The sequence below is a fragment of the Pelodiscus sinensis genome, chromosome 2, assembly GCF_052426305.1.
Source record: "Pelodiscus sinensis isolate ZL-2025 chromosome 2, ASM5242630v1, whole genome shotgun sequence".
Taxonomy (NCBI): Eukaryota; Metazoa; Chordata; order Testudines; family Trionychidae; genus Pelodiscus; species Pelodiscus sinensis.
The window spans coordinates 250,532,387-250,558,964 of record NC_143053.1 but is presented as its reverse complement, the minus strand read 5'-3'; the positions used below and the strand labels follow the sequence as shown (position 1 = coordinate 250,558,964).

Sequence of the window (26,578 nt, the reverse complement as noted above, 5' to 3'; positions counted from 1 at the left end):
TAGGTAAATACAACTTAGATGAGGCTACTATAAGGTGGGTGTATAACTGGCTGGATAACCGTACTCAGAGAGTAGTTATTAATGGTTCACAATCTTGCTGGAAAGGCGTAACAAGTGGGGTTCCGCAAGGGTCTGTTTTGGGACTGGCTCTGTTCAATATCTTCATCAACGATTTATATATTGGTATAGAAAGTATGCTTATTAAGTTTGCAAGTGATACCAAGCTGGGAGGGGTTACGACTAATCTGTAGGATAGGGTCATAATTCAAAATGACCAGGACAAAATGGAGAAATGGTCTGAGGTAAATAGGATGAAGTTTAATAAAAACAAATGCAAAGTGCTCCACTTAGGAAGGAACAAACAGTTTCATACATACAGAATGGGAAGCGACGGTCTGGGAAGGAGTATGGTAGAAAGGGATCTAGGGGGTATAGTGGACCACAAGTTGAATATGAGTCAGCAGTATGATGCCGTTGCAAAGAAAGCAAACATGATTCTGGGATGTATTAACAAGTATGTTGTGAGCAAGACTCGAGAAGTCATTTTTCCGCTTTACTCTGCGCTGGTTAGGCCTCAGTTGGAGTATTGTGTTCAGTTCTGGGCACCGCATTTCAAGAAATATGTGGAGAAATTGGAGAGGGTCCAGAGAAGAGCAACGAGAATGATTAAAGATCTAAAGAACATGACCTATGAGGGAAGGCTGAAGGAATTAGATTTGTTTAGTTTAGAAAAGGAAAAAGTTCCTAACTGTCAGGGTAGACAAATACTGGAATAAATTGCCCAGGGAGGTTGTGGTATCTCCATCTGTGGATATATTTAGGAGTAGGTTAGATAAATGTCTATCAGGAATGAACTTGACAGTATTTGGTCCTGCCATGAGGGCAGGGGACTGGACTCGATGACCTCTCGAGGTTCCTTCCAGTCCTAGTATTCTATGATTCTGTGATTCTATTTGGTATATTTTCTTTTTTAAATGAAGATGACTATAGAGCTGCAGAACATGACTTCAGTGTGTCGTCATGTAAGAGTCATTCCTCCCTCTACTTCAGCCTTTGCCATTGGGCCAGGTAAGTTGCTGTATTAGCTCTGAAGATGCAAAATTGTTGACTTAAAAATAGTACATTCTTTTTCTGTGTCTCCCATCTACAATGGGATCTTGGTGGGCAGAACCTTAATCCCACAGACAGTCTCCTATCACATCTTAGACATTGGAGATTGTCTCACCTATCTAGAACAATCTACATGAAATTCCCAAACAGCAGTCAGAGACTCTAGTTGCTGGAGTCTAGTGCCTAATTAAAAATGAAATGTAGCGAGATTGGACTGAAACAAAAGAAATGGAATGTGTAACACATCTAGACTGAGACTGCAAAATCTCTTCTAGGGCCTGATCCAGTGCCAATTGAAATCAATATAAAGAGTCCCTTACTGCCTACTGACTTCAGAGGGAGCCATAGGTGTATACGGACTGCAGGATCAGGCTGTTTTATGGTTACACCATTTATGGCAAATTATCTAAGACAGTACATATTAAGAGCTCACGATGAGAGGCTTTTAAAGGGCAGAATATGGTCATGAATTCCAGAAAGCCTTTGACAAAGTCCCTCACCAAAGGCTCTTAAGCAAAGTAAGTTGTCATGGGATAAGAGGGAAGGTCCTTTCATGGATTGATAACTGGTTAAAAGACAGGAAACAAAGGGTAGGAATAAATGGTCAGTTTTCCAAATGGACAGAGGTAACTAGTGGGATCCCCCAAGGATCTGTCCTGGGATCCATTCTATTCAACTTATTTATAAATGATCTAGAGAAAGGGATAAACAGTGAAGTGGCAAAATTTGCAGATGATACCAGTGACAGCGTGTCGGAGGCCCCGACCCTGCACCCCCATCCGCAGCCAGATGTGACTCTCAGCCAACAGGTAGATCAGAAAGTTTATTGGTTCACAGGGACACAGCGTAGCACAGGATCGATGTTAGTGCAGGTACACAGAGCAGACAGTATTATCCCTCTCTGGGGGAAGGGGCTGCTAGGTCCCTCAACTCCTTTTCCTGCTCTCAACCTCCTCACTCCTCCTAGCCCAGCCAAGACTGACTCACACTCACCGCCACTGCTTACCCGACCCCAGGCAGCCCCACCTCCTATGTTGCCCTACTTCCAGGCCCACGGTGTTATCCGCTGTCACCTGGGCCTCAGGACGTGAGAGATTGAACACACTTTCCCAGTGAGTCATGCCCAGCCTCCCCCTCCTCATGCAGATAGTGCTTCAGGGCTTGGGGAAACTGAGGCAAACATAGGGCAGTGGGATCATATATAACCTCACAAGACAAACAGTGAATACAACACCAGAGTGAACACAGGGCTACAAAAGGAGACAGCACCCCCACCCTCCACGTCACAATACCAAACTGCTCAAGATAGTTAAGACCAAAGCAGACTGTAAAGAGTCTCAAAAAGATCTCAACAAACTAAGTGATTGGGCAACAAAATGGCAAATGAAATTTAATGTTGATAAATGTAAAGTAATGCACATTGGACAAAATAATCCCAACTGTCCATACAATATGATGAGGACTAATTTAGCTACAACTGCTCAAGAGAGAGAACTTGGAGTCATTGTGGATAGTTCTCTGAAAAGCAGCGGCAGTGAATAAAGCAAATAGAATGTTAGGAATTATTAAAAAAGGGATAGAGAATATCTTAATGCCGCTATATAAAATCATGGTACTCCCATTTCTTAAATACTGTATATAGATGTGGTCACCTCATCTCAAAAAAGATATATTGGCATTGGAAAAGATTCAGAAAAGGGCAACAAAAATGATTAGGGGCTTGGAACCGGTCCCATATGAAGAGAGATTAAAAAGACTTGGACTTTTCAGCTTCGAAAAGAGGACACTAACGTGGTGTCTAGACCACATCCCTCTGTCGACAGAGGGATGTAAATGAGACACTTTGAAAGTGCAAATGAAGCGGGGATTTAAATATCCTGTGCTTCATTTGCATAATCGCATCATGGCGCTTTTTCAAAAAAGCGCCATTTTGAAAGTAAAAACACAGTCTAGACGCGGTTCTTTTGAAAACGTCAGGCTTTTTTGAAAGATCCTGTAAACCTCATTTTTTTGAGGAGTACAGGATCTTTTGAAAAAGCCTGCTGTTTGCACAAGAACCGCGTCTACCGCGGTTTTGCTTTCGAAATGGCACTTTTTCAAAAAGCGCCATGACACGATTATGCAAATGAGGCACAGGATATTTAAATCCCCGCTTCATTTACACTTTCGAAGTGCCTCATTTACATCCCTCTGTCGACAGATGGATTTAGTCTAGACACAGCCTAAGGGGGAGATGATAGAGATCTATAAAATCACGACTGGTGTGGAAAAAGTGATTAAGGAAAAGTTATTTACTTATTCCCACAATATAAGAACTAGGGGTCACCAAATGAAATTAATAGGCAGCAGATTTAAAACAAACAAAGAAAGTTTTTGTTCACTTAGCACACAGTCAGCCTGTGGAAATCCTTGCCAGAGGATGTGGTGAAGGCTACGACTTTAACAGGGTTCAAAAAAGAGCGAGATAGATTCATGGAGGTTAAGTCTGTCAATGGCTATTAGCCAGGATGGGTAGGAATGGCGTCCCTGGCCTCTGTTTCTCTGGAGGTGGGTGATGGGAGGGATCACATGAGGATTACCTGTTGTGTTTCCTCCCTCTGGGCCATCTGGTATTGGCCACTGTCAGCAGACAGGATACTGGGCTGGATGGACTTATGTTCTTATGTTCTTATGAATTAATAGAACAATTTATATTTGCAATTGTAAATCACCTGCATTTTTCTTTCCTAGGAAAATTTCCAGGTGAGGGTGGAATTGTTGCTCCTGGGATGAGCTGCCAGTACACAATTCAGTTTATTCCTGAATATTTAGCAGATTATGAAGATTATATAGCAGTGGAGACGCAAACACCATACCCTCTCATAATTCCTATAGAAGCTAAGAGACCACCTCCTGTATTGACATGTAGGTAGTGTTATGTCATATGCTACAAGCACTCGGATAGTTTCTGTTACGCTTTAGGGCCCCGATTTTTTAAGAACCTTGACTAACTCCAATTTTATGACCTAAAAGATTGTAGAGCAATGTTGCAGGTGCATTTTATAACACTTAAGTGTCTAACTATCTCATTTACATGTATAATCTGATTAATAGACTTACATCTGTAAAACGCTCCCTTAATTATTTGTATTTGCCAAATTGTTCCAACAGTTATTTTGAGGATGCAGAGGTCTAACAACCAGAAGCCTCTTTTCAAACGCAGTCTATATATTTTCTGTGTCCATCCCTTTCTTGATTGTTAAACATTAAATCTCTTGGTGCTGTTTACAGCAAAACTTTCCTCTAAAAATATCTAACCTCTCCCCCCATAACATTTCAAATCTCAATCTCAGCTGGTATAAATATGCATAGCTCAGTGGAGTTATGCCTGTTTTATTCCAGCTGAAGTTGTGCTGGTTTTGTTAGCCACCAGTGATTTACCTTTCCCCCAGCACAAAACTCTTTTACAATATTTTCTTTATTGTTATCAAAGTTTGATAGAATCCTTAAGTACTTGGAGCTGGAAGCATCATTTAATATGGGAGAGTTGTAGTATGTTACAGCTCTAACTGCTACACCTTGGCTGTGTCTAGACTGGCAAGTTTTTCTGCAAAATCATCTGCTTTTGCGGAAAAAATTGCCAGCTGTCTACACTGGCTGCTTGAATTTCCGCAAGAACATTGACGATCTTATGTAAGATCGTCAGTGTTCTTGCGGAAATACTGTGCTGCTCCAGTTCGGGCAAAAGCCCTCTTGCGCAAATCATTTGCGCAAGAGGGCCAGTGTAGACAGCACAGTACTGTTTTGCGCAAAAAAGCCCCGATGGATAAAATGGCGAGCGGGGCTTTTTTGCGCAAAAGCGTGTCTAGATTGGCACGTGCTTTTGCGGAAAAGCGTCCGTGCCAATCTAGATGCTCTTTTCCGAAAATGCTTTTAATGGAAAACTTTTCAGTTAAAAGCATTTCCGGAAAATCATGCCAGTCTAGACATAGCCCTTTAGTGTAAGCATTTAAAGTGTTTAGCATCTTTAGAGTTGTCTTAAGTCATATTCAATAAGTCCATGTTTAAGGAGTACTTGATTAAATAATAATTTTTCCTGTGGTGGCCTTCACTGCATGTGTATTTTGCTTTGCTGCATTATTTGTTACAGTACCTCGCATCATCGATTGTGGTTCCTGCCTTGTGGGGGGAATAAAAATAATAGAATTTGTGTGCAGAAATGAAGGGTTCAGTAATGGAAAGTTCTGTATAATGCCAAAGAAAGTATGGCCACCTCCTAATTTCAGGGTAAGTGTTTGGAGACAATTTATATATCTCAAAGTATAAAGAATTTGTGGGCTGGTGACAATCAGCAGTGCTGGCTTGAGGTCATATCATGCTCCTCGTATCTGTCACTTGATTGTGATAACAGCACCTTTCCAGCGTTTTGATTCCCCCTTCCCCCCGGTAGTTCAGAAAACCATTAGAATTTTCTTCCGATTAAGCAATGGTATTTACACCTTTGAGATTTATTGAAAAAAAAAAAAAGAATTGTGGGGAAAGAAAACAGTTTAAACTGTCACAGGATGTCACCTATTCTAAATAGCTGGCTACAAAAACCTGACATGATCAATTTATTTTCTTTTATTCTTTTAACTTCAAGGCTGTTGCAGCTATTGGTTTTGTGGAGCAAGGTCCATTTGGGATCCAACCTGCTGTGTTTGAGCTAGATCCAAGTCAAGCTATGTTAATAGAGGTCAGTAATATTTTGTACTTTACCAAATATATGAGCAATATAGGCCATTTTAGAAACCCTGAGTGTGATGCTTATGGGGTTAATATGGAGATACTAGCCAATTAGCCCATCGTAAGACTGGATTTTCAGGTTTCTCCTCCACATCAGTCTTCTCTCCTGAGCCTCTGGTCTCTCGTTCCGTCTCTCTCTCTCTCCTCCTCCTCCTGCCTTCTCCTCTCTCAGCTCTCTTCCGTCTCCTGCCTCTCTCTCTTCTCCTCCCCCTTCTGCCTCTCACTCAGGGGACCGCAGAGCCCAAACGGCCACTTGCGCCACTTGCTCCCATGTGGCGGCCCGGCTGAGCGGTGCAGAAGTCAGCCAAGCGCCAAGGTGGGAGGCAAAGAGGGGACAGGGCGGAGGGCCTGGAGTCACTGTCACGCTGCACGTCACCACCCTAATACCCTTCCCCTCCCACCGTGGCGCTCGGCTGACTTCTGTGCCGCTCAGCCAGGCCTCCGTAGGGGAGCAAGCGGCCGTTTGGGCTCTGCACTCCCCATGCAGCATGGCTGCCCAGAGGGAACAGCCAGCATTTCAGCATCAGCATTACAGACTCACAGACATTGGGCTTACTATATGGAGATATACCTATCTCATAGAGCTGGAAGGGATCTCGAGAGATCAAGTCCAGTCCCTTGCCTTCATGACAGGACCAAGTACTGTCCCTGACAGATTTGCCCCAGATCCCTAAACGTCCCCCTCAAGGATTGAATTCATAACCCGGGGTTTAGCAGGCCGATGCTCAAACCACTGAGCTATCCCTCCCCCGAGAACAGTAATGGATTGTGTTTCAGCCTGTCCTGTAACCCTGACTGCTTCTGTTCCATGCGGCTTTAGCTCAAACACCAACAACTTGCTTATAGCAGAAGTGGCTTACACAAGTTTGGTTACCTCACCCTGGCTTACACTAGGCAGCTCACTCCTTTCAGGATAACACCAGCAGCCCTTCCAATTCCAAGTCTACCTAAAGCCATCTCCTCTGTAGTGCTTAGACCTTCTCACTTTGGCACTAACAAAACCTTATGTAGTCTGTTCCTTTAAAGAGGCAGTTCACAGCAACAGCCTGTTTGGCTGTGGATTTTACTTTTCAGTTTGAAACACTGCCCTGTCATGATTGTATAATAAAAGATGATTAACAAAGAACAGATACTTAAGTGATACCAAGTAAGAAACTGAAATGGTTAGAAATGAACAAAAATAAAAATATGCTTCTAAAGCTAAAACCTCATTTAAAAAACTAGAGTCTTTTGTTCAAAACAGATTTCTCACCACAGTTGTTCTTTCAGTGTGGCAGGCCAGTCTTTAGTCAGGATTCAATAGAGCCCAAGTTCTTAATTTCTTTGTCTCCCTGGGAGAAGTGTGCCAAAATGGTTTTCTCTCTCTTCTTATAGCCTCAAAGTTTATCTTTGTTGAAGTCCTCCTTGTGTCCACCATGGAAGTGAGGCCATGTTAGATTTTATAGTCTCTGCCCCCATCATGATAGTTAAGGGTTATCTCCCCACTCATTAATTTGCTGGCTTTGTTTGCTTTTTGTGTAAATATACTTCTGTGGTTTCTCTCTGCTCAATTTACATCGAAGACTCATTCAAGTAGGTACAACCATATTCCTTTGTCTAGGGTGAAATGATTTAAACCCATATATTTATACTTTTCCATATATGACCCATATATACACCATGCTTCTTGGAGGGCTCCTGTGTATAGGAAGAATGCTTTCACTAAGTCATCCATTAGGAGGCTGCAATGCACGCTCCTTTCCTTCAAGCATGTGGACAGTGGTGAGGGGCATGAAGGCATGGTCTTATCTCCTCTCTGTGCCCTTTGGGAAGGCCTGTGCTCCAGTCCAGAGGGTGCTTGTGAGTAGCATTTGAGTGCACAGGGACTGCAATTATGGGTGCTTGTAAAGGGAGAAGGCTCCTGTGTCCTTCCAGATTTGATCACCTATTCAGAGGACAAGCCAAATTTGACCCTAATCAAAAGATTCTGTATGAAGCCAAAGACAACAGTTTGAGATCATAGGAGTACATCCCTTATTGTAATGGAGGGAGTCAAATCCAAGAAACTGCTCTTCTTGACAGATTTCCTTGGGGAGGAAGGGCAATCTCTCTCTCCTTCTGGAGTATAAATTCCTTTGTTGCATGCCTGCAGACATTTTGCTCCATTTTGAATGACAGTTGTACTCTTTTCTAAGAGAGACACTCCTGTTGGTGTATAGCTCTTGCTGATGCCACCACTTTCCTTGCTGTTCTTTCCTGTTTTCTCAGATCCAGATTAGACAGAGATCTGCCACAGAGTGATGATTAGTTGAAGGAGGAACAAAGATGGATGAATAACATTGACAGATATCTCTGCATGCTATCCACACTGGCTACGTCTACACTGGCCCCTTTTCCGGAAGGGGCATGTAAATTTCAGCAGTCGTCGTAGGGAAATCCGCGCGGGATTTAAATATCCCCCGCGGCATTTAAATAAAAATGTCCGCCGCTTTTTTCCGGCTTTTAAAAAAGCCGGAAAAGAGCGTCTAGACTGGCCCCGATCCTCCGGAAAAAGTGCCCTTTTCCGGAGGCTCTTATTCTTACTTCAAAGTAAGAATAAGAGCCTCCGGAAAAGGGCACTTTTTCCGGAGGATCGGGGCCAGTCTAGACGCTCTTTTCCGGCTTTTTTAAAAGCCGGAAAAAAGCGGCGGACATTTTTATTTAAATGCCGCGGGGGATATTTAAATCCCCCGCGGATTTCCCTACGACGACTGCTGAAATTTACATGCCCCTTCCGGAAAAGGGGCCAGTGTAGACGTAGCCACTTAGTTCATAGATCGCTCTTTTGAAATATATTGATACCATATTGAAGACTTGATTCTTCCCTCATTTATATTGGTGTATCACCAATGAATTGACAATGCCTACTTTTGATTTACCTCAAAGTAACTGAGTGCAAAATCTGACCAGATCTTTTATGAAATATGTAATATTTTATAATTGATTGATTAATCACTAGAATTTTCTTGTAATGAACATCTCTGTATAGAAGTCTAAGAATTGTGTGGAATTGGTTATGGTCACTGCTATTTCGTTGTGTGTAATCTCTTTTAGGTAGTGTTTTCCCCCTCTTCTCCTGAAAACTTTAAGGAAACATACATCATTGTTTGTGATAATTGCCAGATTAATGACATCATAGTTACAGGTTTGTTTCTAATGTGTTTTGAAATATTATATAAAGCTGAAAATACATGATGAGTGATTTAAACATTTTTAAATCAATGGATTAATCAGTGTTTATAAAGCATTTTAAAGATGTTAACCTCTATGCAGTTTATTATTATTACATTATCCTACTAAATGAAACATTTGGAATCCCAGCAGCATTAGAGACCTGCTTCTTAACTCGATGAGGTCAAATGTGTGATGCTGGTCTTTAAACTATGTGAGAAAGTCCTATAATGAGGGGAATTAGCAAGGGAAAAAACAAACTAATGTGTGATTCATTCTATGGATATTACGCCATTTGGCATTGATTCAAGATTCCATATTTATAATATCAGTAATGTGCAGTGACAAACTGTCAAATTCTAGCTTTTATAGGAGAGATGTGCATTTGAGTTTGAAACATGTGTTGTGGCATACCCAATTTTAAAATATGCAGGCAGTTGTTAAGTTTGCTAAGCTAATTCAATCTTTTGATTTTTAATCTAAATAGTTTCTGACAAAGGGCTGGTAAATACTTTAGAAATTATACATAATTTCCAGTCTGCTTATTGATTGTATTGAAACATTTGCAGCAGTGCAAAGGTTTTTACTATATGCTGTTTTTGTTAATATGCCACTCTTTTGTAATTGCTTATTTTCTGTGATAAAGATTGGGGGGTCAAATTCTCAAATGAACACTCATACCTCAGCTGACTAAATCCTACCTGTTTATACTAGAGCTGTTAAGATGCGATTATCTTTGTAAACATATTACCCCTAGAATTTTTAGTGGTTACACATGGTGGGGGGCGGGGGGGTGTAGGTGGGAACCAGTGCTTTGCAAGGAGCCAGCTTTTAAACTGGCTCCCCGTGAGCACCAGCTCCCACCCCCTACTCTACTGCCTCTGTATCCTCCTGTGCATACCTGCTCCCGGAGAATCGCCTGCCCCTCCCCACTGCGCTGCTACACCCCATGGAAATGACAGCGTGGAGGTGCAGGGGCAGGCAGGAGCCAGCACGTGGTGGGAGCCAGCTTAGCAGCTGTTTCCCCTCTCCCGTCTCCTTCCCTTCTCCCCCCACTGCCTTTATTACAGAAGAAATGGGGGTGGGGGAATTTGGGAGGATGTGTGTAACTGTGAGGGTTAACCGACGAGCTCATCAGTTAATTGTGTACACTGATACACGTTCACTTCCGTAGTTTATACTAGCTGATGAGCTGGTTCTGAATCCCCAAAATGTGTTAAATTCATAAGGAAAATTATTGTATATACTGGTGTACATTGGCAGTGAAATGATGTCATGAAGGTTGTGTTGTCTTAGTATGTTGAAGCTCAGGCCACATCTATACTTACTGCTGGGTTGATGCTCCGGAGGTTGACCTGGCATTCGATTTAGCAGGTCTAATAAGGACCCACTAAATGGAACGTTGAGGGTGCGTCCATAAGCAAATAGTATGAATAAAGTTAACTGTGATATGATAAAGAGTGATTCATATTTATTTTATTGCAGGAAGTGGACAGCTGATAGCTTTAGAGCTTTTATCTGTCACTGGTGGAGAAAGCCAACTGGCTCCTGGTGAGCCTACGGATATAGCAGCACAGCATTTCATACGTTTTGACTCCCAGAATCCACATGCCACAACAGAGAAGAAACTTCTTATAAGAAATTCTACGTATGTAGTTGCTAATAATAGTATGGTAGCACTTAAAGACTGCACAGTGTTGTTTTATGACCTCATATGTATTACATTGTTCTGTTAGATTGTGACAGCAAGAACCCTCCAGATGTTGATCTTCTACTGTTCAATGTGGCAGGTCTAGAGCAGACCCTCAAATTGAACGCTTAGGGTAGATCTCACTGGCGTCCTGTACTCCTCATTCTGTGAGAAGTAAGGGAAGCCAAGGGGAGGGTATGCTCCCATCGGCCTCCTGCAGTGTAGATGCTGTGGCGGCTTGGCTTACAGTAAGCTGAAACCAGCTATGCATTTTGCATAGCTGGATGGTGTACCTTAAATCGATCTGCCTGGTCTAGTGTAGACCAGGCCTTGAAGACTGTTACCAGGTTTTTTCTGAGTTTTCTTTTCTCAAGACTCAGCATGGCAAGGTTTTTTTTTTTTTTTTTTTTTTTTTTTTTTAACATTTTCTCCATAGGTCAGATTTTCTAAACCCTTAGTCATTTTTGTTGCTCTCCTCTGGTCTCTCCAGTTTGTCCACATCTTGTGATAACAGCACTTCTATATTTACGTAGTCTCAGAATTACCGTTTCTGATATCTGGACACAAGTCAGATATCAGAAATGGTAACACACATAAACCTGTAGGGGTACCTTTTAACCTGACTGGGCACTCAATCATGGATTTAAAAGTACCCATTCATCTACAAAGGAATGTCACCAGCCAATTACAAAGAGAGAGTATGTGGAATTGACCTTCATATGCAAATTTGATACTGTTTCCCTAGACGTGAACAAAGACATTAACTAGATGGCCTATTATAAAAACAGCCTTTCTTACATTTAACAACTCATTGCCATCAAAAGCTTAGTATGGGACACTTGCAGCTCACTCGGTTACCCTCATTAGCACCAGCATTACAACTGACAGGTCCATTTTTTTCCTTCTCTCTCCTTTTTCTGTTATAAATTCTGAGAATCCCCCTTTTTTCTCCATTCAAGATTATCTGAAGAAGTGCATTTTGCCCAAGAAAGCTCATGATACTATATATATTTTTGTTAGTCTTTAAGGTGCCATAGGACTACTCATTTTTATATTTATCTAGATTGTCATGGCTTCCTTGTATTTTTATAATGTAACAATCTTCCTACACAACTTTATCAGTTTAGTGACTAGTAGAGATTTCCTTATGATCTTTAAGGAAAAGGATATTGTAGACCATGGTACAATTTTATACTAGGAGTTTATAGATAAAAGTTATCTAAATATTTGGTATTATAGTCTTTTTCTGCCTATTAATCTATTTCCAGCCATGTGGAACTTCCTTTTCACTTGCAGATAATGAAGCCTAACCTATATCCATTAACACCTGAAGAAACTCAGGACCTAGCAAAGGTCAAGTACCACCTAGATATAGAGTCAGCTTTCTCTCTAAAGCCTAACCTGGGAATTCTGCAGCCTCATACTGATCATGAGTTTATTCTCACTTATACGCCAAAGGAGGTATGGATCAAAGTTTCTTATTTTCTATAAATTCTAGATGTGTATTTTTATGCAAGTCATAAAATCCTTCCTGTAGAATTTTCTGACTGAAGATTAGCCAGCTGTTGTGATGCTGTGACAAACAATATTAAAAATCTACAGTGTTAATGAAAAATAAATTTTGGTGCATAAAAGTGAGCCTGATTCTGATCTCAATTTTATACTGATTCAGGTCCATTAATTTTATCTGAGGTACTCCTGATCTACAGTCGTATAAGAGCAAAAGTGTATTTAAAAGTACTTGATCCAAACAGATTAGGTTCAGAGTGAGGGGGTACTCCAGTACTATAATGAACTGATTAGAATCATATAAATGCTTCAAAAGGAGTGAAATTTATTGTTGTTTAATATCTTAATACAAATTAATAGAAAACAGAATTAATAACATAAAATGACTCATATTACATTATTCAGATTACTGAATATTTATAAATAAGTAAGCTCTTTGTAACACATTACATTATTAAGGTTCAACTTTGGCCATTCCTTCGCAATATTAACATAAAAGAAAAGCCATCTTCAAGTTTAGTACTGTCAGTAGGTACAACAATGCTTTTTCAAGTCCAGTTTTGGGGTTGATGACCTCTGAATTTTGATATTAGTGGGACAGATAGATGAATACTTCAGCTATTAAGGCATTAAAGTAATTTTATTCTCGATTTAGGGAAATCTTGCAAATTATTTGTCACCAGTATGTAAAATACCAGGGCAGATTATAAAATATATTACATTAGAACCTCAATGCTATGAACACCAAAGTTACAAACTGACTGCTCTTCTACACACACCTCATCTGGAACCGTAAGGATGCAAAAAAAAAAAAAAAAGGCAACTACAGTGCTGCACTGTCTTAAACGTAAACTACTAGAAAACTAAAAGGAAAGTTAACAGATTTGACAAGGTAAAGAAACTGTTTCTGCATAGTAAAATTTTTACACTGTATTAAGGCAGTGTTCAATTGCAAATTTGAAAGAAAAACCATAACATTTTCTTTAGTGTTATGAACATGTCAGAGTTATAAACATTCATTCTGACACATTCTTAACTCTGAGGTTCTACCTACCGTACTGAGTATTTTTATTATAACCATGCAATACAGTTATAATCTTTTACCTTTTAATTATAGAATATTTTGCATTCCTTTTTTCTGCATTTGAAATGTTCTTGATCTTGTGGGTGAGATGAGGTAGATACCTTGGCATAACTAATTTATGTTTTATCCTTTTTCACATAGCTGAAAGATTATCACAGTGTGATTCAAATTGTACTGAAGGACATCCCAGAGCCGCCTAGGTAAGCTTAGAAGCTGTAGTGACATGCAACAGACATATAATAGTATAATTACATTATTAGCCTTAACTTTATTTGTGGTTGTTTATTTCTCTTGTGATCGTAGTGCTTATGAAAGGTCCTGGATTGACGCTGCTAAATAATTTATCCACAAAACAGATAGTAGCACATAGTAACACTGAAAGCCTCCCCACATGCTTTAACATGCCCCAGAGGGACCACCTCTGTGGGTAAGAGGTAATTCAGTGTCCATTCCTATTCATTCCAGGGCCTTTCTGCTGACACTATCAACAACTTTAGTAATTATTGTCAGTTGTCATATTGGTCTTTGTGATATGAACACCTGCTCACTAGAAATTGAACTGGAATTACTAAACCTGTTTCATATGGACCGGTGGTTTTCAAACTTTTTGGCCCGCAGCTCACCCCACTCAACTCAGCCAGCCACCCATGATAACAAAATGGGTGCAGAAGAGGGTGGGAGTGCTAGGTCTGGCCAGGAGGTTGGGCGCAGGAGCAGGCTGAAGGTGCGGGTGGAGGGTCTGGGTGAGTGCAGAGTAAATCTGTTGACTTCTGGATATACAGCAGTGTACTGAGAGGAGAATCTGATTCTCGGTGTCTAAAACACATCAATATAGAGACATCCAGAATTTAAAAAAATTGAATCTAAGCATTTTCCCATTATCACAAGGCAATGTGGTAGCAAACCAGGTAATAGGTCCCTGGAGTCTTGACTCCCAGTATCCTATCCTAACCATTAGATACCCAGAGCCTGATTCTCTTCTCATTCCAGTTTTACTTTGTGGCTTCAATAGAGTTAGATCTGATTCACACCAGTGTATATTACAGGTAAATCAGACCCCCTATATACACTAGATTAGATTATATATAAGTGCAAAATCTGCTCAGTATTTCTAATGATTTCGTCACACAGTGCAGAAAAGCAGGAGGTGCTTGGGAATTCAGAATCCCGAACAGAGGATGTGATTGCACTAGAAATAGAAGTTAAAGGTTCAACAGAACCATTTCAACTCCTTTTGGAACCATATGCCATCATCATCCCCGGAGAAAACTTTATTGGCGTAAATGTGAAAAAAACATTTAAGGTTTGTTTGCTTTTAACTTTATGATGTTGTTCTGTGCATGCAACTAGGTAAGAGTATTACTGGAGCACATATATTGCCATATCTGTGGTGTCCAACATGCTAGACATGTGGCTATTTGGCCAGTTGAGTGTGGCTAGTTTACTATAGCAGTAGCCATTGTAGTGGCTACTGCTTCAGAACTGGTTGAACACTACGGGCTATATTCTAACATCAGTTTTGATCAGCCATCGTTTTCTGGGTTTAACTTCTACCCTCCATGGTGCTTTAAACTAGGGCTCTCAAACTCCTGCCCGAAGACTGTCCCCAGCCAGAGCGATTGTGCAATTCAGCCTGGGACTCATGGTGGGCTGGGGAAAAGGAGATGGTCCATTACCAGTCCCCAAACCCCCCCCCTTCCCACCATCACTCCGCCCTCTCCCCCCCCCCGCCATCCCATCCCCTGAGGACGTGGCTTCGGGGATCGCTGCGGGGAGCTGGTGCCATGCAGCAGCAGCGGTCACGCCCCTGCACTCCCTATGTCAGCTGGAGCCACAGGGAAGCAGAATGCAGTGGAGTGAGTTTATTTGTCCAGTGCACTCTGCTCTCCCTCCCCCCCCGGCCACAGCTCCTGCCACTGCAAGGAGTTCCGGGGGGGGGGGGGGCACAATCACTGTCACTGAGTGGCGCTGCCCTCCCCCTCTCCCCCCCCCCCAGTGATCCCTGAAGCTATGTCCTCTGGGATAGGGTGCCATGGGGGGAGAGGGCAAGGTGACAGGGTGACTGTGGGAAGGGATGAAGCTTGGGACTCCCCCCACCCGTCTGCACATGGGGAGTCCCCGGGGGATGGGGGGAGTCCCCAAGTGATTGTGCAATCACTCCAGATGGGGATGGCTTGCAGGATGGGAGTTTGAGACCCCTGTTTTAAACTCTCAAGTTTTATGGTTTTTGTTTGGTCTTGATTTATTTCAAGGAAGGTGCTTGGGAACCATGGTGAGACATGCCACACATTTAATTTGACTGAGCTTTGGGATCCTAAAACTGAACGTAGCATGTTTATAGTAGACAGGTTTTAACATGAATCCACTGTTGAGGACTGAAACAGTGCACACACTGAAGTATCTTATTTCTAAGGTAGCACTATTGACAACATATTGGCATTTTACAGACTGCTATAGGAGCTTAGAATGAATTATTTAGCTCATTGATTTTTTCAATTATTTTAGATGTGGAATAACAGCAAATCATCCATCAAATATTCATGGGGAAAAATCAGTGCATGTGATATAGTTGAAGTTGAACCTCACACTGGAGTCTTAGGTAAAGTTTCTGTGCTCTGTAAATATTTATTAGTAGAAACATTTCATAGAATCCTAGGGCTGGAAGAGACCTCAGTAGGTCATCAAGTCCAGCCCCCTACCCAAAGCAGGACCAACCCCAACTAAATCATCCCAGCCAGGGCTTTGTCAAGCTGGGACTTATAAACCTCTAGGAATGGAGATTCTACCACCTCCCTAGGTAACCCATTCCAGTGCTTCCTCACCCTCCAAGGGAAATAGTTTTTCCTAATATCCAACCTAGACCTCTGCAACTTGAATCAATTGCTCCTCATTATGCCATCTGTCACTACTGAGAACAGCCCAGCCCCTCACTATCTTTTTGGAACCTCCCTTCAGGTAGTTAAAGAGTGCTATCAAATCCCCCTCAGTCTTCTCTTCTGCAGACTAAACAAGCCCAGATCCCTCAGCCTCTCCTTGTAGGTCATGTGCTCCAGCCCCCTAATCATGTCCTCTATGGAAAGGTTTATTCCAAAACCCACTGAAGTACATTGAATGGCTCCCATTGACTTTAGTGGGCTTTAGATCAGACCCCCAAAGAGGATTGGCTATGTTCGCCAACCTCCCGGTCTCTCAGTGGGGAAGAGGGGGTTAGGGATAGGCAGGCCTGGCTCTTATGCCCTCTGCTGGACCCTTTCCAATGCATCCACATCCTTTCTGAAGTGTGGGGCCCAGAACTAGATGCAGTACTCTAGATACGGACTCACCAGTGCCAAATAAACAGAAATAATCACTTCTCTAGATCTGCTGAAAATGCTTCTCCTAATGTACCCTAATATGCCATTAGCCTTCTTGGCTACAAGGGCACTGTTGACTCATATCAGCTTCTCACCCACTATAAATCCCCAGGTCCTTCTCTACCAAACTGCCGCTTAGCCAGTCGATCGCCAGCCTGTAACAGTGCTTGCGTTTCTTCTATCTCAATCCTCCAATTTGTCATCTTCACTCTGGACCCTATTCCTACCCTCCAATGCATCTACCTCTCCTCCTAGTTTAGTGTCATCTGCAAACTTGCTAAGGGTGCATGCAATCCATCCCCTTATACAGGTCATTAATAAAGATGTTAAATAAAAACGGCCTTAGAACTGATCTATGGGGCACTCTGCTTGTAACCGACTGCCAACCTGACATTGAGCCGTTGATCACTACCTGTTGAGCCCAACAATCTAGCCAGTTTTCTATCTACCTTGCAGTCCATTTATCCAATCCATACTTCTTCCTTAACTTGCTGGCAAGAATACTCCGGGAGACCGTATCAAAAGCTTTGCTAAAGTCAAGTTATATCACATCCACCAATTTCCTCATGTCCACAGAGCCAATTACCTCATCATAGAAGGCAGTCACATTGGTTAAGCTTGAATTGCCCTTGGTGAATCCATGTTGACTATTCCTGAGCACTTTCCTCTCTCCCAAGTGCTTCAAAATGGATTCCTTGAGACTCTCCTCCATGATTTTTCTGGGTACTGAGGTGAGGGTGACCGGTCTGTAGTTCCCTGGATTGTCCTTCTTCCCTTTTTTAAACTGCTGAATTTTACATTAAGAAAGAAGTGGCAGAGTATGATGTTGTCAATGTATGTTTGTGAAATAAGAGCCTGATCCAAAGTCTTCCATTGACTTCCATAGGCTTTGGGGATTTTGAGTATGTGTGCATGTGAGAGAAAAGAGGTGGAGGGGAAAGACAATGATTATGAAAAAATTGATTTTCTCTTTTCTAGAAGCTAATGATTTCTGTCAGTTTGAATTGAATATTACTGGAGGCAAACCTGGCTTTGCCAGTCATAACCTGCACTGTAAAATCGAACATTCTCTGGAGCCAGTTGTGCTGCATGTGGAAGCAGCTTTCAAGGTAACAGTATTTCAGGAGGACGGGTCGGTTAAGGGAACTGATACTTAGAAGCAATCCTTTGTTTCATCACTTCTTCTACGTAGTAGGTCTACATAAACTAGAGGGCAGCACACTTTGTTGTGTCTATGGGCTGAGCTCATTTCAGAGACAGGGCTCCTCACATTCCTCCATTCCTCACGGACCCTGTGTGCTACCTTAACTTCCGCCTCTATTTCAGGGACTCCCTGCAACCCACTACCATCTACCACGGATTCTCTTTGCTCCCTATCACATTCTACCTCCTCCTTTCAAGGGGCTCTGTATATCCCTTCATTCCCTGCTCTGTCACATTCTAGTGGCTATATGTCCTCTATTCCTCCCCCCTATTACCACTGTCCCCCATTTTCCCCTCCTCATGCCAGGGGCTCTTGTGCTCATTCCTTTTTCCGCCTTCCATATTAGGCTCCCGTGTCATTGGCTTTGAGTACCTACCCCATTCTTCCTGTGCCAGTTCCTCTGCAGCCTTCTTTTACTATTCCATGTTGAGATTCCTGGATTCTTCTCCACCTCCCCATTCAAGGTGCTAAGTCCCTAGTCCTTTCAACTATTTTTATTTCGCTTTTTTTTCCTGTCTGGAAGCTAAGTCATTCTGCATTTTACACTATATCGGGACAAGAAGCGGAACTGAAATTAGGGATATAAAAGGTTAAATGGTTAATCATTTATCTGGTAAGTATTGGGCTTAACCAAACCTTGTCCATTAACACTATTAACTGGCTAGTTGTAGTGATTGTGCAGGACCGGTAGGATCTTGGCCACAGCTGCGGTGGTTGGGCTGGCAAGAACCGGGACACAGCAGCCGGGCCAAGCCAGCCACAGCAGCCCCAGCCCGGGCTGCCCCATACCAGCCTGCAAGAGGAGTCCCAGCCCCAGATGAGCCAGCCAGAGCAGCATCATTTAACAGTTAACTGGTTAAATGATATAATTTTAATTGTCTAACCAGTTAGCTTTTTAAACTTATATTTATGTCCTTTGTATTGTTATATTGGAAGGTATCAGTGGTTGCCACTAACCAATTCTTCCATCTGTCTTTGAGACAATTACAAAGGTGGTTTAAAACTGCTAACCATATGCCAGAAGCTCCATGTATCCTCCTTTTCCCTCTTCCACTTTTCACCAAAGTCAATAGTTTTCTGTCCATTGCTGCCTAACGCATTCCTGGAAATTTTGGAATTGATTAGGTGTTACTGTGTTTCAAGCTAACAATAGATGTCATCAAGTTAAGTGTAACCCAAATTTGTGTAGCACTGTTTATGCAAACAGTCAAACTCTTTTCAACCTTGTTCTGAGGGAACAGAGACAAGACCCAGGAATGGGACCCATTGTAAGGATGTTAAATATCGAATAAAGAACACCTTTTACGATCTTATTCCCAGCACACATTTATAATGCTTCATACACCACTTGTGCAGTCATTCAGTAATAATGACCATCCTGTTACCAGGTTGCATATGACGTCTTACAAGACACCTTTTAGATACAGATTATAACAATTGTGTTTTGGGGGAATGTCCGGGTCAGGCTTCAGGTGAGTTATGGTTTGGGGTGCCCTTTGCCAGTTAGCATTAAGAGACTCCCTGGGGTAGTGAGACAATCAGAAGATGGATATTTTCTTGATGATTTTATATCTCTTGTTTGTTAGACGCTGAATTTTTGCTTTCTGTTGTAAGTAAATTTAGACACAAATCTTAGGTAATGTATGCTTTTGAATCAGGCAGTTTTCAGTGTTGACATCCATTTTAATGTATATTTCTTGGTCCTAGGGTCCAGCTCTCATTATCGATGTTCCATCACTCCATTTAGGTTTGATTAAATTGGGAGAAAATGTGTTAAATACCTTTGAGATTCAAAACTTAAGTCAATTGCCAGCACGGTGGAATATGCAAGAAAGTCAAGCTTGCTTAGCTGAAAGGAACGAAAACGTAAGTCATTCCAAGACTTTATAAGGCTGATATTATAGGTCTAATAGGACCCCATCCAGAGCCAGCTACACTATCTTCTTGGTCATTTGTTTCTCAGTTTCAGGGGCACTAAAAATCATCCTCCAAATCAGGAAGATAATTTTGGGTTTTCTTATGATAATGAACAAACCAATTTTTGCACATAAGCAGAGTACAATACAAGTTTTAATACCTGCAATAATGCTTTGCCACTTTCTTTTTATTTATAATGTGCCTAGCACAAATTCTCTGCTGGCCTAGTTCTGTGATATGCTGAGCATGTCCTCTGAGCTAATGAGTGACCTTAACTCCCACTGATGTTGATAGGAAACTCCCGGATGACTATCAGCATCTTGCTAATTGGGCCTTATGGTTATTAAAAATACATTTGAAAAAGTGCAAATTTGTCTCAAAAAATCTAGAAAATTTTATGCCCAATAAAATACCAAAACTACTGTTTATGCTCTCCTACAATGTTATGTGTCAAATATATTCCATCCACATTCTTAACCCCATTGTTTGTCTTAGATGGTATAGGCTGGACAAGAACTGGCTTAGACGCGGTTTTAAATGGTGGTGTTCACACTAATGTTCTTGTATACATTGTCCCAAGTGCCAGATTTATCTGCTCCCTAGAATATTTTGGCACTATTAATCTTAGTTATAAACAGAACGCTATTATGAACAGGGAGGTGAGTCTTTGCCACCCTCATTGAAAACCAGATTTGGTTCCATGTTCTTTCAAGAGAAAGACTTGGTGAACATAATCATTCATTCCATTGTCATGCTCTGCTTTGGGTACATATTAAATCTCTTCAGAAGTTGATGCTGGAAATTAGTTAAGCAAACATATTACACTGGTATTTTGTAATCTGAGCAGGCTACCCAAGAGTTTCTGAATTATTAAGATTTTCTTTGACCCGTGAAAGCCTGGAACCTAACTGCTTGAAAGATCATGTCTCTCTTCATGCTATACAGCTGTCAGTTTTATAATGTGTTCACTTTTTTTCATTGTATTCCTTTGGTATATATGGTCATGCCAATTCTCTCTCAGAATTTGATCTGAGGAAGTGGGTCTGGCCAACAAAAGCTCATCACCTAATAAACCATCTTGTTAGTTTCTATTACTAGCTGCAGGTACAGTCAAGATGGAGGTCCCTTGATTTAAAAGAGAAAAGGCGATTGGCAGGGTTTTTCCCAGGAGGGTCTGTTGGCTTGTGAAAACACTCCCCCCTTAGTTTGTGATAGCCAGAATATGTTGACGTTTAGAGCAAGCTACAAATCTGGTGTTTGGCAGCCCTGTGGCTGAAGGTTGAATCTGAGGAAAATAGGGTGTTTTTAATAAGATGTTGTATAAGTTAGCTGATTATTGCTAGCATATGGTGGGGTTTGTGGCTGGATTTGTCATGCTTTGTGTTTTAAAAGAAATGTCTAGGGCACCTAGAATCTGGAATAGATGCTTTTTATTTTTATTTTTATAAGAGGAATCATTCTAGATTCATATCTCCAAAACATAGAAGGCAAAATTCTGCCCTTAGTGTTGTTCATGTATTTCCTATTGTAGTCAGCAAAAGTTGGACAGGATTGTTGGGGGCCAAAAATTGGTGTGAAGATAAAAGCCCTGTTTTCTTGGACAGAATGGATCAGTCTAAGAGAATTAAAAGACCTAGAAATGAATAAAAAGTTATGTCTTAATTTAAACAGTGGAAGATACACCATGTCATGTGCTGTATTCTTTTTATCCTGAGTTCTTCAGTTTGGGACTTTATCTGCATGACCTGCAAAGAGCTTACAAAACTGACAGCCTGGGTTCAGCATGTAACACAACCTACCCAGCTTTTGAGTGACAGTCACCTATGTTTCTTTGTCACCTAGGCATCACCATTCACGATTCAGCCATCTGATGGTGAATTACCTCCTTTGGGCAAATGCAGCGTGTCAGTCCTATTCAGTTCCTTGCTATGTCAACGTCTCCAGACGGTATTAGAGCTAGATGTTGAAAATGGAACAGGAAGGTGAGGAAAAAAATGGAAGTTTTCCTCTAAGCCATGTTTTAGTTTTGATATTTGTATCTCCTGAAGCCCCACAATGACCCAGATCTCCAGCACTCAGAGCATGGTTTATAATATACCAACTAGGGGGCAGTGTCCCCTGCTTGCTACTTTCGCCAACCTCCCTGTCTTTGGGGTTAGGCAGCCCTGGCTCTGCCCCCGGCCACCAGGGAGGGGAGGGCCGAGGCCACACAAGCGCCAGCCTCTGCCCCTACCCAGCCACCAGGGAGGGGAGGGCTGGAACTGGGGCCATGGCACCCCAGCCTCTCAGGGCCTCACCACACCCTGGATGCCAGGAGCATGCCAGCTCTGGCCGTTCCCCATCCACCGACCTCAGCTAGACCTGGTCTCTGCTCCCCACCCCCATTCTGTTCCCCAGTCGCAGCCTTGGCTTCTCCCTGCCCCAGCCCTCCCCATCTCCCATCCCCGGTCGCAGCCCCAGCCTCTTGGCCCCCTCCAGCTGCCGGAGGAGGGCTGGGGATGACCAGGGGGTGGTGTTAGTGGCTCCGCTGCACTCTGGGGACCTGGTGCTCTGGGACCCTGTAGGGAACCGCCATCTCCACCTGGCCCATGTTCGAGCCGCTGCCTACCTGGCGCTCCAGTCTCAAATGTCTCCCACCCCGCAACATTACACTGTAGCAGCTCTCTACATCATACCGGCTTCCTGCAGGGGGAGGTGGGAGAGGCTCTGCACCGGAGTCAGCTTGCAGGGAAGCACGCACACATTCTGCTGTGGGGAGGGGAGGAACAGCGTGCATGCTTCCCTGCAAGCTGGCTCCAGAGCAGAGTCTCAGGGCTTTCTCCTCCTCCCTCCCGCAGGAAGCTGGCACTGGCGCTGTAATCTTATAGGGGGGAGAAGGATTCAAGGCTAGGGTGCAGGCCAGACCGAGGTGGCGGTTCCCTGCTGGGTCCTGGAACATCAGGACAGCAGACAGCACCCCCCAAGGAGGGGGAACCCCGACCCATGGCCACCTTTTGGGGACTCTGCTCAGACTGGGGGGTAGGGCAACATTGGAAAAGGTTTTTTATAGAGAGAGAGAAGCTAGTCAGTTACACATATTACTAAACTAACACAACCCCCATGCTTCTTAGAATGTCTTGTGCAGTAAGTGAATTTACACACAGTAAAATGGGCCACCTCTGTGCCTATTTTCAGTCATCTTCCTGTTTTTGTTGAAGTCCAGACCCCCCATGCATGTCTGATGTCTAGTCAGCTGGTTTTCAATGACATTTATATTGGAGTTCCAGCACAAGCAACTGTCAAACTCTTTAACCAGACACTGCTGCCAGCAAAATACTTTTGGGAAGAGGTAAGTGACTTTCAAGTGTGACAATTAGTGAAGACTCAAGATAGCAACTGCAGAGCCCAGCCCCTATCACAATACAAATAATAAAAAATAAGAAGATAGCTTCTGTGATGTGTCCTATGTGACCTCTTGATTGGGTCATCCACAGGAATTAATCCTGGGACCTTTTGCTCTAAGGCACAGTCTTTTCCCCTTCAGTTAAAGGAGTGACTCTGTTAACTGGGATCAGTAGATGTATCTTATTCCCTATATTGACCAGCCACTAGAGAAGGGACATGCACACTTAGCCAAAGTATTTTGCTGTGTCAAGAATTCCATTGATATATTGGAATTAACTGATGATTCTGTGATTATATTATGAGGTAACTGAGCAATCCCTCATTTTGGGCCTGTAGTGGGGCACCTTGTCTGTCCACCTTTGAAGGCGGCAACGGGCCCTGTGCGGCCCCTCAAACTTCCTCTTGGGGTAGTGCAGCCTAACAGCCAGAGTCACTGTACAGTAACACCCACTCCTCTTTCAAGGTGACAAGGCCCACCAGCCAAAGAATCAACTCAGTTCTCCTGTGGTCAGGGTAGCATGACTTATTCAGAGTCTATATACTTCTCCCTGTGTTCAGGACAGTAGGGCCTAGTGGCCACAGAGTCTATATACTTCCCCTTGTGTTCAGGGTTGCATGGTCTAGCAGCCACAGAGCCAAAATAACAGTATGGCCTAGCAGCCAAAATCTGTACTAGTGTCCCTTTCCTATAGGGCATTGTGGCCTAGAAGCTAGAGTTCATAGTAATGCCCCTCTCTAGCAGGGCTGTGTGGCCTAATATTTGGAGTCTATAATAACACCTCTGTCTCAGGGCAGTGCGACCCAATAGCCAGAGTCTATAATCACAAGTGTGGGTCTCCTCGTGGGATTGGTGAAGAGGGGGTAGCGGGACCCAGTCCCACCCACTCCACTGGTTCTCAGTCCAGGGCCCTGTCAGTGGTGGAGTTGACCGCTAGCTGAGTAGGGAATCCTACTGCAACATGCCAAGCTCCCAGGGAACAATTTCCTGCCCTGAGCTACTTCCTACCAGTGTCCTCAGGGTAGTCGTTCCGTCTCTCCCTTCCGAACTGGATGCCTCATCTACAGCCTCCTGCTGGCTGGCCTCTGTGGATTGGTCTGCTGGTGGTTCCTCTTCAGGAGCTGCAGCGACATCTTCCTTCCCCGGCAGCAGTCAGCCCAGACTGAGCAGCTCCCCAGGCTTTGATAGCTGGCCTTCATCTGGCGCATGCCCAGTAGAGCTGTAGGGGCAGAGCCTCCTCAGCCAAGTGAGCTAGGTTAACCCCCTCTGCCCCAGTGTGGGCCTAATACACCCCGTCACAGGTCTTTATGCCATATTTGGCCTTGGAGGCGAAAGCGTGCATATAATCATTAGTATTAAGAAAAAAGTAATGGACAAAAGCATCTAAGTAATTATTGACAGTAGTGGAATTAATGGGTGTGTAAAGTGAGCCTGGTCTTTACATATCTGTTGTTATCCTGAAACAGAGATTCTGTGTGTTGCTTCATCCTCACAAATCATTTCCAATCTGAAGATGGAGTTTAGAGTAGATTTTTTTCAGTTACAATTAACTGAATCATCAAGTGTTTATCCTATTTAACAGCTTATCGGAAGTCAGTCAGTTTTCTGCTCTGCCACTGTCTCTCCAGCAAGAGGTACTTTGGGCCCACATGAAGAAAAAGAATTGTGTATAGAGCTAACAGCTAATGTTATGGTAAGGTCTAATTTTAATAGGACAAAGAACACTGGGCTTCTTATAGCAAGCCCATATGGCAAAAGCAGCATTTGCAAATAGAGTATAATGCAATTTTGCATAAAAATTCTCAAACTGCCTTTCAGATATACTTTGTAAACTAACACGATTGAAGATGGAAGTTCATATGATCTAAAATTCTAAATTATATGCATCTTACTTTGCAGTCTGTTTGCTTGCAGCTTTGGTTGTTTTTATTTCTACTACTTTTTAATTCTGCTTTTGTAATGCACAAGACTGACAAGCCTATTTTAACCTTTAATCTTAATGCACATGTTAAATTGATTAATCTTACTTTATGGTCCTGAAAACATCTACATGAATTCTCACCATTCTTCTCTCTCATTTTAAGGTCGGGCTACACATAAAAATTAGGTCAACCTAGCTACATTGCTCAGGGGTGTGAACAACTCAAAAAGGTTTTTGTGTCTCCTTACATACTGCCTCTCAAGAGGATGGATGAACTACAGCAGTTGTTCCTAACCTTTTGGATGCCGGGGACCAGCAAACCCATTCACAAAGTTTTGGTGGACCAGCAACATTGTATTTGCATATTCATTATGGAAATAATGAATATGCAAATGTTGCTGTTCCACCAAAAGCCCTGGCCCCCAGAGCTCCCCAGTGCCAGCCCTAACCCCTAGAGCCCTCCACTACCCCCCAGCACCAGTCACTGACCCCAGAGTCCCCTGCATCCAACCCCCCCAGTGCCAGCCCTTCATCCCAAATGCCTCAGTGCCAGCTCCATGCCCCATAAAGCCCTGCAACACCAGACTCCCCAATGCCAGCCTCCTGTTTCCAGACCCCCACTTCACCCAACCCCTGCCAGAGCTTCCCCTGGTGCCAGCCCCCAATATTAGCCCCATCCCCAGAGCCCCCCAGTGCCAGCCCTGCTCCCAGAGGCCCCCTACTACTAGCCCTGTCCCTAGACCCCCTACACTAGCCCTGCTCCCAGAGCCCTCCCACTACTCGCTCAGTCCCCTGCCTCTGAGAACCCCTCCTCTCCCAGAGTCTCCCACCTCCAGAGCCCCCAGCACTAGCCCCACCTCCAGAACCTCCAGTGTCTGCCCCATTCCTCATACCTAGGCCTGTGCTGCCTCCTAGTCCCCAGCTGAGAGCTGCTGGGGAACACTGCCCAGCACCTCCCTTCCCGCCGTGGCTATTGGGAGAGGCGTATCCTGCCCTGCCTCTCAGCCTACCAGTGTCAGTCAGGGGCAGGGTCTCCTCCTGGCCACAGAAAAGCACTTCCTTGTGCAGCGGGAGAGCCATGCAGAGCTGCCATGGCCCAGCAGCCAGCAATTTGCAGCCTGCTGCCGGTCTGCAGACCGGTGGTTGGGAACCGCTGAACTACAGCATTGGAAAAGCCCCTTCTGAAATTGTACCAAGTGTCTACCCAATGGTGCTACAACTGCAGGACCACTATTATGGCACTATAGCAGCATTTCTCAAACTGGGGTTGGCAAGTCTACTCCACCCCCACCCTCTTAAGCAGGCTTCCTATCTGCCCTGGTTTCTCACAGCTTCAGGAAGTGGCCACTAGGTCCCTTCTGTCCCCTGCCCAAGTGCCAGTTCTACAGCTCCCATTAGCCGAGAACTGTGACCAGTACAAACTGCAAGGGCGGTGCATGCGTGCATTAGGGCAGT

General features: G+C 43.3%; 1 protein-coding gene across 3 annotated transcripts in view; it reads left to right on the top strand.

The window, feature by feature from the left end:
* DLEC1 (DLEC1 cilia and flagella associated protein) overlaps positions 1 to 26,578 on the top strand; it is a 65,754-nt gene that overhangs the window by 13,184 nt on the left and 25,992 nt on the right. For all 3 annotated transcript variants that reach the window (XR_012902132.2, XR_012902133.2, XM_075922860.2), the window contains exons 8-22: positions 981 to 1,068; positions 3,841 to 4,014; positions 5,240 to 5,376; positions 5,732 to 5,824; positions 8,947 to 9,037; positions 10,549 to 10,711; positions 12,022 to 12,214; positions 13,488 to 13,546; positions 14,478 to 14,649; positions 15,852 to 15,945; positions 17,678 to 17,808; positions 19,611 to 19,769; positions 21,663 to 21,802; positions 22,995 to 23,148; positions 24,785 to 24,895. Coding sequence is in view for 1 of the 3 variants with exons in the window: in XM_075922860.2 (XP_075778975.2) it covers positions 981 to 1,068; positions 3,841 to 4,014; positions 5,240 to 5,376; positions 5,732 to 5,824; positions 8,947 to 9,037; positions 10,549 to 10,711; positions 12,022 to 12,214; positions 13,488 to 13,546; positions 14,478 to 14,649; positions 15,852 to 15,945; positions 17,678 to 17,808; positions 19,611 to 19,769; positions 21,663 to 21,802; positions 22,995 to 23,148; positions 24,785 to 24,895 (1,959 nt within the window). In the remaining 2 variants the exon portion in view is untranslated. The remainder of the gene's footprint in view (positions 1 to 980; positions 1,069 to 3,840; positions 4,015 to 5,239; positions 5,377 to 5,731; positions 5,825 to 8,946; positions 9,038 to 10,548; positions 10,712 to 12,021; positions 12,215 to 13,487; positions 13,547 to 14,477; positions 14,650 to 15,851; positions 15,946 to 17,677; positions 17,809 to 19,610; positions 19,770 to 21,662; positions 21,803 to 22,994; positions 23,149 to 24,784; positions 24,896 to 26,578) is intronic.